Source organism: Galeopterus variegatus, unplaced genomic scaffold, assembly GCF_000696425.1.
Source record: "Galeopterus variegatus unplaced genomic scaffold, G_variegatus-3.0.2 Scaffold191, whole genome shotgun sequence".
Lineage (NCBI taxonomy): Eukaryota > Metazoa > Chordata > Mammalia > Dermoptera > Cynocephalidae > Galeopterus > Galeopterus variegatus.
Window position 1 is genome coordinate 125,644 of NW_007726302.1, and position 13,755 is coordinate 139,398.

The following is a 13,755-nucleotide window of genomic DNA, read 5'->3' on the forward strand; positions in this document are numbered from 1 at the left end:
TTAATTTCTCTCAACAGTGGTTTGTAGTTTTCATCATAGAGATTTTTCACATCCTTGGTTAACTTTATTCCTAAGTTTTTGCTCTTTTTTTTTCTGGTGGCTATTGTAAATGGGCTAGCTTTCTTGATTTCTTTTCTGCATGTTCACTGCTGGAGTATAGAAATGATACTGATTTTTGTGTGTTGATTTTGTATCCCGCAACTTTGCTGAAATCATTTATCAATTCTAAGAGTTTTTTTGTAGAGGCTTTAGCCTGTTCAATATATAGAATCATGTCATCTGCAAACAGGGACAGTTTGACTTCATCTTTTCCAATCTGGATGCCCTTTATTTCCTTCTCTTCTCTGATTGCTCTAATGAGTACTTCCAACACTATGTTGAATAGGAGTGGTGAGAGTGGGCATCCTTGTCTACTTCCTGCTCAGGTGATATTGGCAGTGAGCATATCATATATGGCTTTAATTATGTTGAGATACTTTCCATCTATACCTAACTTGTAGACAGTCTTTATCATTAACAAATGTTGAATTTTGTCAAATGCTTTTTCAGTGTCTATAGAGATGATCATATGGGTGTTGTCTTTGATTTTATTGATGTGGTGTATCACATTTATTGATTTGCATATGTCAAACCAACCTTGCATCCCTGGGATGAAGCCCACTTGATCATGGTGTATAATTATGTGTATGTGTTGCTGTATTGTGTTAGCTAGTATTTTACTGAGTATATTTGCATCTATATCCATAAAGGACATTGGCCTGTAGTTTTCTTTTTTGTTGTATCTTTACCTGGTTTTGGTATCAGGGTGATGTTTGCTTCATAGAATGAGTTTTGGAGAATGGCCTCTGTTTCAGTCTTTTGGAATAGTTTGTAGAGAATTGGTATCAATTCTTCTTTGAAGATCTGGTAGAATTTTGCAGTGAACCCATCTGGTCCCGGGCTTTTCTTTGTTGGGAGCCTTTGATAACAGCTTCAATCTCTTTTACTGTTATTGGTCTATTCAGATTTTCTACATCTTCTTGGCCCAGTTTTGGTAGTTTTTGTGTGTTCAGAAACTTATCCATTTCTCCAGATTTTCAAATTTGTCGGCATATAGTTGTTTATAGTAGTCTCTAATGATTTGTTGTATTATCAGTTTTAATATCACTGTTTTCATTTCTAATTTTTGTTATTTGGGTCTTCTCTCTTCTTTTTTTAGTTAGTCTTGCTTATGGTTTGTCAATTTTTTTTATCTTTTCAAAAAGTCAACTTTTTGATTCATTGATCTTTTGGATCATTTTTGTGTTTCTATTTCATTAAGTTCTGCTCTGATCTTAATTATTTCTTTCTGTCTACTAACTTTGGGTTTAGATTGTTCTTGTTTTTCTAGTTCTTCAAGGTAAAGTGTTAGGTTGTTCACTTGCGATCTTTCCATTCTTTTGAAGTAAGCATTTAATGCGATAAATTTCCCGCCTAGTACTCCTTTTGCAGTATCCTACAGGTTTTGGTATAATGTATCATTATTTTCATTATTTTCAATAAGTTTTGTGATTTCCTGTTTAATTTCTTCTTGGACCCATATGTCATTAAGTAGAATGTTGTTTAATTTCCATGTGATTGTATAGTTTCCAGAGTTTCATTTGTTATTGATTTCTAATTTTAATAGATTGTGATCTGAAAAAATACATGGAATAATTCCAATTTTTTTGAATTTATTGAGCTTGGTTTGTGACCTAACATGTGATCTATCCTGGAGAATGTTCCATGTGCTGATGAGAAGAATGAATATCCTGAGGTTGTTGGATAGAATGTTCTGTAGATATCTGCCAAGTCCAGTTGGTCTAAAGTGTTGTTTATATCATGTGTTTCTCTGATGATTCTTTGCCTAGCTGATCTGTCCAATATTGAAAGTGGGGTGTTCCTGTCCCCTGCTATTACTGTATTAGTGTCTATCTCATTCTTTTTGTCTAATAGTGTTTGCTTTATAAATCGGGCTGCTCTGATGTTGGGTGCATATATGTTTATCATTGTTATGTCTTCTTGATGGATAAATCCTTTTATCATTACGTAGTGGCCTTCTTATCTCTTTTTATGGTTTTTGTTTTAAAGTCTATTTTATCTGATATAAGAATAGCTACTCCAGCTTGTTTTTCATTTTCTATTTGCATGGTATATCTTTTTCCATCCTTTCACTCTTAGTCTATGTGTGTCTTTACAGGTGAGGAGAGTCTCTTGAAGGCAGCATATGGTTGGGTCCACCTTTTTAATCCAGTCAGTCAGTCCATTTCTTTTGAGTGGGGAATTTAATCCTTTTACATTAAGAGTTGTTATTGAAAGATGTTGATTTACTCTTAGCATTTTATTGATTTTTGTTTGGATGTATTAAGTATCTTTTGTTCCTTTCTTTCTGATTTACTGTTTGTCTTCTGTATTTATTGGTTTCTTGGGGTGGTAGATAAACTTTTTTTCTCTTTATTGTCAGCATTTTTTTATTTTACTAGTGGGTTTTGTTTTTTCTTGAGTATTTATGGCAATGGTGGTTGTTTTTCAGGTACCAAACCCAGTACTCCCTTGAGAATTTCTTGTGAGGCTGGTTGTGTCGTAGTGAACTCCTGCAGTTTGTGTTTTTCTGAGAAATATACTATTTGTCCTTCGTTTTGGAAGGATAGGGTAAAGTATTTGCTGGGTAAAGTATTCTTGGCTGGCAATCTTTGTCTCTCAGTATTTTGAAATATGTCATCCCATTTTTTTTCTGGCTTTTAGGGTTTGTTATGAACAGTTTGATGTTAGTCTGATTGGGGCTCCCTTATAGGTGACTTGACACTTCTCTCTTGCAGCTTTTAAGATTCTCTCTTTGTCTTTGAGTTTTGCCACTTTGACTATAACATGTCTTGGAGAGAACCTTTTGGGTTGAATACATTTGGGGATCTTTGAGCCTCCTGAATCTGAAGAGCTGTGTCATTCCCTATACTTTGGAAGTTTTCTGCCATTATTTCATTGAATATGTTTTCTGTGCCATTTCCTTTTTCCTCCCCTTCTGGAATACCCATAATTTGGATATTTGAGCGCTTAAGGTTGTGTGTTATCTCTCTTAGATTTTCTTCAATGCTTTTAATTCTTTTTTCTTTTTTTTTTGTCTGCCTGTGTTATTTCAAACAGCCCATCTTCAAGGTCAGAAATTCTCTCTTCTGCTTGTTCAAGCCTGCTAGTTAAACCCTCTGTTGTGTTTTTTATTTCATTTAATGAATTCTTCAGCTCCACAAGCTCTGCTACATTCTTTTTCATGGCATTGATTTCTTTGTACATTTCTTCTTTCAGGTCCTGTATACTATTTCTCATTTTATTGTGTTGTCTGAGTTTTCTTGTATCTCTTCTAGTTTCCTTAGAGTTGTTGCTCAAAATTCTTTGTCAGTCATTTCAAGGACTTCCTATTCTATAGGATCTAGAACTTGAGAGTTATTATTACCCTTTGGTGGTGGTGTACTTTCTTGATTTTTCATATTTCTGGTATCTTTCCTTTGGTGTTTAGTCATTGTGGCAGGGAATTTCACAGTCCACTCATTTGCCCTAACATCTAGCTAGGATCCTGCAGGGATTGCCAATTTGGCATGGCTGCCTCAGTGCCTGTGTGCAGGAGGCTTGGGCCTCTCTGGGCCACGGGTACTGGCCAGGGCTGAGGGTCCTGTGGCAGTGCCTACCTGCTCTAGTGTGGGTGCCTTGGGGCATGTGGCTACCTTTCTTTTTCTTTTATGAGAATTGAGTTTTTGAAAAACCAAGCTAGTTGTCATATGGAAAGTTCTACATTCCAGATTATCTAATTGTTTTCTCAAGAAGTCATTTACCATGTTCACCTATTCTGATATTTCTTGTAAAATGGAAGTTAAATATAAGAGCTTGATTAAATTCAGGTAAAATGGTTCACAGATGATGTATATTGAATATCACATTATGATAAGAGCATAGAATGGCTGGTTGTTCCAACATTTGTGATTTAATTTGATTATCTGGGTAAGCTAAAGACCACACGTTTGTGATTAGGAAGCAAACTGTGGAGTTATACTTTAGCATCTTACAAACACTCTATTCCTCTTTAATTTTTCACCTAATGGTTTGAGCATTTGTTGAGAATTTTTGCTTGAACCAATTATTTCATTAGGAGTTGTAAAATAAAATTTACAGCTTTGATTACCCTCTTCAATGACCAATTTCTAATTCTTTCCAAGCAGCTTTTGCAATCTTAAAGATGTTCTTTGAAATTTAAATGGTTGAAAGTCCAAAATTCTAAGTATCATGGTATATTTACAATGGGAGAATGTTAACCCTGGATTTTCTTTTGTCTTTTCAGCAAAATGGGAAGCCACATTTTTACGATAAGCACATTGTTGAATCCTTTGAGGAAGCACCTCTTCATGCAATGGTTTTTACTTACATGGGATATGGAATCGTAACCCTGTTTGGCTATCTCAGAGACTTTTTGAGAAACTGGAAAATAGAAAAATGTAATGCGGCCACAGAGCGAGAAGAACAAAAAGTATGTATATGCACCTCCCTGGATCTTTGTCAATGCCTCTTTTTCTCTAAAGTGTTCTCAAAAGTGGTGATGCAGGTACAGATCCTAGAAACAATGAGGTGCTCAGGAACTATTTAGGGTGAATTCCATTCATCTCCACCCCCTCCACCCCATCCTCTGTGTGTTTCATGGACTTGTCTTTTACACACATTTATTGAGCAACTACTATTTGCCAGACACTGAATGAAAGGTTGTCCCATATATTATAATATTTAATTTTATAACACCCCATGAGCTATAGTCCACCCCATCCTCTGTGTGTTTCATGGACTTGTCTTTTACACACATTTATTGAGCAACTACTATTTGCCAGATACTGAATGAAAGGTTGTCCCATATATTATAATATTTAATTTTATAACACCCCATGAGCTATATATTAAATTACCATTTTAAAGATAAAAAATATCTAAATATAAGAGCAAGGGCATCTGGATGGTACTGTATTCTGGTCTTCTAGTTGTAACTTTAGTGTTATTTATGCTCTATTCTGAATTATAAAAATGTGTCTGAGTGAACTGGGACATTTTTATTTCATCTAGATCAGGGTTCCTCAACTTTGGCCTATTTATATTTTAGACTGGATACTTCTTTGGTGTCGAGGCTGCCCTGTGCATTGTAGGAATTTTAACAGCATCTCTGGGCTCTACCCCCTAGATTAGCCGTTAGTACCCACGCACACCTGTGAAAACCAAAAATGCCTTCAGACATAGCCATTATGGTGTACAAAATCACCCATGGTTTAGAACAACTGAGCTAAGTATTTTCTATAGTTAACTGATAAAAATCTATATCTATAGTTAACCTGTAAAAGTCTATATCATCTCTTTTTTACACAGAGTTAAAGGACAACCCGGAAGATATTCAGAGATCTGAAAAGATCCTGCATTGTGTTAACATGTTTTCCAAATTACTTCAAAGGATTTATGATGCCATGAATCTTTTTCCAAAAATTGTTTTGGAATAGTATGAGTATGGATCATTCCATGAGATGGTGCCTTGAACACATATAAGAAAAGAACAGAGGTTAGACATAAACTTCAATGTAAGGAGAGAATTTCAAATTCCATAACTTAGCAACTAGTACCTACAGTAAGATAAACACTCATTAGAGTAACACACCCATGAAGAAATCATGTAGAACACTTCTTTTGGAATTGCCTTAAGTCAAATATATCATCTTCAGAAAAAAATCAGACCCAGATTTATTATAATATTCTTTCCCACTTTTAGCAAGTATCTGGTCACATGCTCTATTCCAGGTAATGGGTGCTGATATTCATAGAAGAAAAGACAGTTTCTGCCATCAGAGAACTTAAAATTTAGTGTGCAAATAGACTTACAAGGAAATCATATGCTAAAAGATAATGACAAGGGGTGGGCGACAAGGGTGATGCGGGTCACTGGGCTCTGTGCCATGATGCTGCATCAGGAAGCCATGATGCTGGGGCTTAAATGGTGAACAGGAGTTTGCCAAGTAAGTGAGGGTGCAGAGGAGGACATTCTCAAAAGAGGGCACTGCTTGTGGAAAGGCATGAGTTAATTTATCAATCAAGTCAGATTCTTTTTGAACACATATTTTGTGCCAGGCACTGTGCTATGATCTGAGAATATAGGAATGACCAAGACAGACAGTTCCTGCACTCAGTGATATGACCAAACAAAAGCTATAGAGTGTGATAAGAGACATGGTAGTGGTAAGTAGACACACCATGGGAGCAAAGAGAAATGTCTCACCTGAACTTGGCATTCAGTGAGGGTTTCTAAGAGGAAGAGAAAGTTAAATTGAGATCTGAAGAATGAAGAACAAGTAAGTAGTAAGGCAAAGGGTGTGGTAAGATGGGAGGAAGGAATCTTTAGGGAGAGGGAACATGGTGCAAGATGGTCCAGAGGTAAAAGAAAGCATTGTGCATTCAAGGAACCAAGGAATTTCAATGACCAGAGTGTTGTGAGAAAGAGTGGGAGTATGTGGGGAGAAAGACTACTTGAGAGGCAAGCAGGGGCCAGACTATAATGGGTTTTTATAAGCCATGGATACTTATAAAAACAATGGGAAAGCACTGAAGGATTTCAGGCATCGGAATGCAGATTTGTAGATTAGAAAGATCATTTTCTCTGCCCTATAAGAAATGGATTGCAGAAAGACAACAGAGACTAAAAAACAAATTAAGTGGCTGATGAAGATATGCAGGTTAAAAAAAATTAAGGTGAGACAGTTGGGTTGGGACCAGGGTAGTGATAGTAGGAGTAATGATGACAGATAAAGCCAAGAGATGTTTAAGGGGTGGAGTTAGAGATGGTTGATTTGACCTAGGGAATTAGGAAGATGAACTAATCTAAGATCATACCCAGTGCAGCTGGGTAGAAGGTGGTATCATTCATTGAGATGGGGAACGGAGAAGAAAGATCCAGCTGGAGGGGGAAAGTGGTCAATTCATGTTTTAACAAGTTGAGTTTGGAGAATTGGCAGCTAAATATAGAGGTCTGGACCTCCAGAGAAAAGTCTCAGATGGATTTTGTGGCATCTCCAGTATATTTTTAGCATATCAACTTGGATCTAAGCCAGAGAAATGGACAAGATCTCCCTGAGAAGGTCCATAGAGAAAAAAAAAAGAGAAAGGGTGAGAAGAGAATGAAGAACTTTAGAGAATTGAATAGATGTCAGAGATGGAATTTTAATTCAAGACTAGAAGCACAGTGACAACAGTGCTTCTCCTGAAAGTTTACAATAGTTTAGGAAAGAGATCATTTTTGCTTGAGGTAGGAAAGAGATAGATGGGATGAAAAGGGTATGGATTATAGAGATATTTAGGAGGTATCAACAAGTTTTAGTGGCTAAGAGTGTGGAAGATAAGATAGAAGGAGGAAAACGGTAATATCGAATTTCTAGTTTGGTCAGATATGTGGATGGCAATGTCACATCCGTCACAATGGAATGGTCCTATATTGGAAAACAGATTGCTACAGACAGTTTTGAGGACATAAAGGATATACAAACAGCTAAATCAAGCAGGAGACATGCTCCCAGAGATGCACATTTCCCCAGTCATAGTAGAGCTGATATGAAACTGGGAAATTGGGACTAGAAAGGGAATTTCTCTTGGCCATTCTCACAATGATCTCCATGGCCCTTCCCCAACCAGTTGGACCCTCCTAGAGGCTCTTATCACCAATCCACCTACTCACCAGGTAGTAGTAACTAGTGCAAAATAAATCAGCACACTTCAGAGTGTGTACTGAGACAAAGGGTGAATCAAATGTAAATTTCACAGGTGTGGCCTCACTTGGCAGGCTTAGGCTTCCAATCAGCAATATATTTTCCAACCTGAGTTTCAATATGTTTGCATTAACTCAGCTGGCTCTAGTCTCCTTGGTTTTTCTAAAGTCTTTCTTAAATTTCAAACAGGAAAAAAAAAAATAGCCATGATGAATTGTTTCCCAGGAAGGCTACTCTGAGATGGTGGCCTGAATGCAAGTTTATTGGGATGTGCTCCAGGGATCAGTGCCTGTGAGGTAATGGAGGAGCTGGGACGGAGTGAATTGTAATGAAGGAGATCCAGCAAAAGCCTCGGCTGACCCTACAGTTATCTCTGGAAATAGGGAAGCCCTGGAGAGTCATTCTGAACTGAGGGTAGGGTTCTGGGCCTTTGAACTCCGGCATGGATAGGGGCTGCCACCAGGGATCTTGGTTGAGGAACATCCCTTCAGGCCCAGGCAATCTTCAGAGAACTGTAAGCCTCCAAATGCTCCCAGCAACTTGGGGAACAAAGGCTTCAGTCCTGAAGTATGGGCTATGGGCAGCACATAGCAGCCTGTATTTCAACGCCTGTCCCCGTTGCTGCAAGATCTGCTTGAACCACCCCACAGGAGGATGCATTGCATTAAATAAATCAGCATTTTGTATCATTTTGCAAAATAAATGGTTTCCATCCCGTTGGATTCACCCCTGTCAGGTATAGAGCATCAGTTATTAGATGCTTTCTGCCTTGGTAGGTATACCTTTTATGTGGCATGCTTTTTATTTGTTCCATTTGAGCCTCTTCAGAGACTTAGCACTTCTCAGAATAACAGGTTGTAATTACGTGCAATCACTACATTCTTTTTGCTGGGACTTGCTTATTTGCTGCCCTGTCTACAGATTGACACTTCATCCTTCTAATACCTCCCCAGCCCCATACTTCTGACAGTGTCTTTGCTTTGTGCTAATAAGTTGTCTGAGACACATCTTGAAGTCTCTTGCTTGAAACATGGGATATGCAACTTTCCAATGATCCCTGATTCTTTTATTCTATCCTAAAATCCAGTCACTGGGAGCACAAAATACATTGTCCCACAAGACAAATCAGCCATCGGCAAAATGACAAAAGAGCACACTCATGAAGTGGTGGTAAAGACAATTATTTTCTAAAGATCATAAATCAATGCTCTTATTTACACTTTTAATCTTTTACTCTATCTTCTTTTTTTAATCAAGTATAAGAATTTATTAATCCAGTTTCCCTATTTTCTTTTTACTATGATTTCTCTCATATGAAAACATCCATTCAAACTAAAGTGTTGCCCCAAATTTATAATCTGTATTTGCTTTTTCCTTTTTTATGATTTCTAGCCCAAATACCCTGAAATTGACACCAAAACATAAAGGCTCTGATAATCCCCTTTATCTGCTTCACTTGAATATTAAATAAGTAAAAGAAGAGAAAAATCAAAACCTTCCTCCTAGACAGCACTTGGAGAAAAAAAAGAAAAATCACAGACCCAGAACACCTGGTACCTCAGAGAGACTCCACTAATAATCAGTAGACTCTAGCAACGAAAAGGACAATACAGATACAAGTCTTAAACATTTTGCTTAAATTCTCTGTTTAACTTTATTTTGGGGTCACAGTCCCTTTTTTTTTTTTTTTACCAAAAGCAACATTCAAGTTGAACCGCAATTTCTCCAAGACCTCTGTATAAATTACTTTCTCAATGATGTAATGTACTTTCTCAGTAACCCAACTTTATAAAATCCAGAAAAGGATGTCAGCAAACATAATCAATTAATATTAAGCATCATCAGAGACTTAAAATACTTCAAGCACAACTCATTCTATAGGTCCACATTTCTCAAGTCCTTGTGGCCCCAATACTAAGCAGGCTCTACTAGATCCAATATAACTTTGGCATGAGATTGATAAAAATATTTTGTTAAAATTTTATGATCACATTACATCCAAATAGTCCCCAGCAAATTATGGACACACATTAAAGTTTAAGAAGCACTGCTATTCTAGAGGTTCTCAATTTGAAGTCCGGCTATCACCTTTGTTCAGGTGGTGGCAGCACCATCCCTTGAAGCCTCCAAGTGTTCATCCCCTTTCACAGGCACAGCTGTCCAACAACCAGCTTCACGAAAGGAGGTCCCAGACCACCTGCACTTGATTGTGGTAGCCCTTGGAAGTTAACTGTTACAGATTAGCAGCTGATAATAACTGATCATGCTTCCCGACCTTGGCTGCACGTCAATATCAGCTGGTCTGTGCCAGGTATTTGCTATTATCAGCTTTCTCCTTCCACTACTGCCTCTAGCATGTGTTACCCCATCCCATCCCTGGAGCCTGCAAACCCTTAATTTTAAGCTCTTTTCATTCTTCTGCATTCCCCCGTGTCCTCTTTTCTTTCCTTCTTTCCAGCTTAAATTCTACAGGCTTTGATACAACCCTATGCTGACTGATGTCCCTTTAAATTCAGGATCGCTAGCCTCAGGTGGCTCTCCACGCTGCCTGCTGATCACACTGCGTTCCTCACCTGAGTACATTTAGTGACTGGCTCTTCTGGGAGATGGTTTTATGTTTTCTCCTTTCCTCTCAAACCTCTAACACTTCCTGTCCGCCCAACTTTCCGCTAATAGACTTGCTTCCTATTTCCTTAAGAAAATAAAGTCAGAACTTCTACCAGCTCCTTTCACCACCACTTACCTGCACTCACATGCTTGGTTTTCCACCCAGGGCCAGAGGAGGTGTGTGAGTTCCTACCTAGGACAAGCCTCCTACCTTTGCTCTAGATTCCCTTCATCAGCAATCACTCAGCCTTGACACATCCAAACCTGTGCGCTTGAGCTTCCCCTCCAAACCTCTGCCTTTCACAGTCTGTCCCATATCAGTAAAAGCAACTCCACCAGTACAAGTGCTCTAGACAAAAACCTCCAAGTCATCCTTCACTCCTCTCTTGCTCTTGCACCCCAAGTTAAATCTGTCAGCAGATACTGTCAGTTCAATGTTCAAAATATATATGTTTTATCAGACTACTTTTCTCCCCTGCTGTTACCAGCTTTGTCCAAAACACCATCTTCTCTTACATCAATGCACCCTGCTTCCACCCTTGAACTCTACAGCCCCTTCTCAACTGACAACCAATGTGATTCTTTTAAAACCCAAGTCAGGTCACATCACATCTCTGGCCAGAACCCTTTAAAGCCTTCCCCTCTCACTCAGAGCAAGGGCCAGAGCTGGCTGAAGCTCTGCAGAACGCAGCCCTCCTTATCTCTCTAACTTCGTCTCTTGTCCCACTCTTCACTCTCCCACACTGCTTCAAATACCAGAGCCCCGTTTCTCCTCCTCAGGCACCACCTGCATGTGCCTACCTCAGGGATTTTCCACCTGCATTTCCCTCTGTCTGGGACAGTCCCCCCTCAGGTGTCTGCACGGCTCATTCCTCACTCCTTGACTCAACTCTCACCAGGAAACCAATAGCTTTCAATGCAGCAGGAAGCCCTGGCCAATGATGTGCCCAATCTCTCCCTCACCAGGCTTGGTTCCAAATATCTTCAGGCTAAAAAGCAAATTCACTGTCACAGGGGTAAAGATTTTCCACAACTGCATCTAGCACAGCATGTGCCATAGACTGGGGAGACAGCTCCAAAATATTAAAGTTCTAGAAATATTTTGCAAAATATGACCATGAGTAAAATCAAATCACAGCCTCCCGCTACAAACACTCAGAAAGGCCAACATTTACTTGGAAAAATGTATATACACATACATATATATATCATTTCTGATGTGTCCTTCAAATGTTAGCCAAATCCCTTTTTTAAAAAAAAAAAATTTCTTCTACAGCATAGAACTCTCTGCTTTTCTTGGCAAGAGGGAATCTTATGATAGTAGAAAGGGTTGATTGATTTTGATGAGGTAGACATGTGCTAACATACATTAATTAGCACAAAGCTGTGAAATGGGTGGTTTAGGACAAGCCCTAATAGCCACCTCTCAAACTCATACCTTTTCCCCTTTCCTTTTCATTATTGAAATAATGCACAAGAGCAAACTCTCTGTGCATGCTTCCTGTCTCTTTAGTGTTCTTAACTACACTTATGTTTATTTATGTTACTCCTCTCCTTAACATAAATAAGATCATATCACACATATTGTTGAGTGACTTACTTTTTTTACCTAACTATATGGCTCGTGATCTTTACATGACAGTATAGGATTACCTCACTCCTTTAATAGCTGCAGGATGATATTCCATAATACAGGTATATCATAATTTATGTTTCCATTTTTTTTATTATTGTGAAGAATTTCTCAGTGAATAGCTAATGCATTTATCCTAGAATAATTTTCTAGAAGTGGCTTTCTGGGTCCAAGGAATGCACATTTTAACTTCTGAGAGATACTGCCAAATTGTCTTTGCAAAAAGCTTGCCTAGCTAGACTCCAGTAAACAGTAACTGAGAGTGCTTTCTTGCCAACACCTGGTATGTTGATATTATCAACATATTCTTTATTTTTGCCAATCTGATCAGTGGACATTTTTTATTTTTGTCCTTATTTGCATTTTCCTGATTAAAAGTGAGACTGAGCTTCTTTTTATATGATTTTGGTCATTTATGCTTACTCTCCATGTATTGCTTATATGTATCCTTTGCTCATAATTTTAGTTATTTTTTAATTGAAAAATAACTATATGTCCTATATGTCCTTCTATCAGTAATTTGTACATTAAATGTACTTAAGTATTTCTCCAATTTTGTTTCTTAGCTCTTAACCTTATCTATATTGCACACATTTAGCTATACATGTCTTATATATCAAATATTTCTTTTATGTTTTCTTTGTTGTTATTAGTTTTCTTCTCTTTGGGAAGGGGGATTAGTCATGTTTAGAAGGACTTTTTTATCTTAAAGTTATAATAAGTATTATAGGATTTCCTCTAATTTTATTCAGTTCCTTTGTGATTTCAGGTGTTTATTTTATCCATTTAGTTCACAGATCCATCTAGAATTTATTTCTATGTGCTCTGTGAGGTAGGACTACTTTTTAAAAGATATTCCTAATTGTCCTAATATCATTAATTAAATAGGTCATATTTTTTACCCACTGATATGAAATATTGATCTGTTTGTCTATTTTTTAGGTCATGCTACAAGTTTTTTGATAATTTTTAGAGATTTTCTCTCTGTGTGTACTTTAGAATTAGCTTGTTAGGTATTATATTGTAAAAAAAAGAACCTTGCCAGTTTTAATTGGAAACACATTAAATCTGTAGATTAATTCTGGAAAATTTTATATCTTCATAGTATCGAATCTTCCAACTCAGAAACATGACATGTATCTCCATTTCTTTATGTATTTCCTTCATTCTTTAATAAAGTTTTCTTTATACAAGTCTTACCTTTTCCTATTATTTGGGTACAATTTTTTTTATCATGGTGTTATTTGAATACTGTCTTTTCCCTCATACCATCTTCTATTTAGTTATTGATAATTTATAGGAAAGCTATTGATATTTTTATACTTTAGTATCAAATGCTACCACTTTTATGAGTTCTCTCTTTCACAGATTCTCAGTTATATTGGAATTTCTTGGAATTTTCCATGTGTGCCATGAAAAACTGTATATTGTCAGTAATTACAAGAAACTTGCTAATTGTGCTATTTAACTCCTTTAGACTTACTTGTTTTTTGTCTACTCAAACTTTTTTCTTTTTTTTTTTCTTTGTCTCTTTGTGAGATCGGCTGCACCGCGCTCAGCCAGTGAGTGCACCGGCCATCCCTATATAGGATCCAAACCCGCAGCGGGAGCGCTGCTGCGCTCCCAGCGCCTCACTCTCCTGAGTGCGCCACAGGCTCGGCCCTACTCAAACTTTTTTCTAAGAAATGTGTATTAATTCCTTCCACTGTGGTTGTGGATTTGTTAGTTTTGGCGGGGGGGGGGGGGGGG

General features: G+C 37.6%; 1 protein-coding gene across 1 annotated transcript in view; it reads left to right on the top strand.

Annotated features, from left to right (window-relative positions):
- SPTLC3 (serine palmitoyltransferase, long chain base subunit 3) overlaps window positions 1-13,755 on the top strand; it is a 185,570-nt gene that overhangs the window by 64,826 nt on the left and 106,989 nt on the right. The window contains exon 2 of the mRNA XM_008564739.1: window positions 4,325-4,510. Coding sequence (XP_008562961.1) covers window positions 4,325-4,510 — 186 coding nt within the window. The remainder of the gene's footprint in view (window positions 1-4,324; window positions 4,511-13,755) is intronic.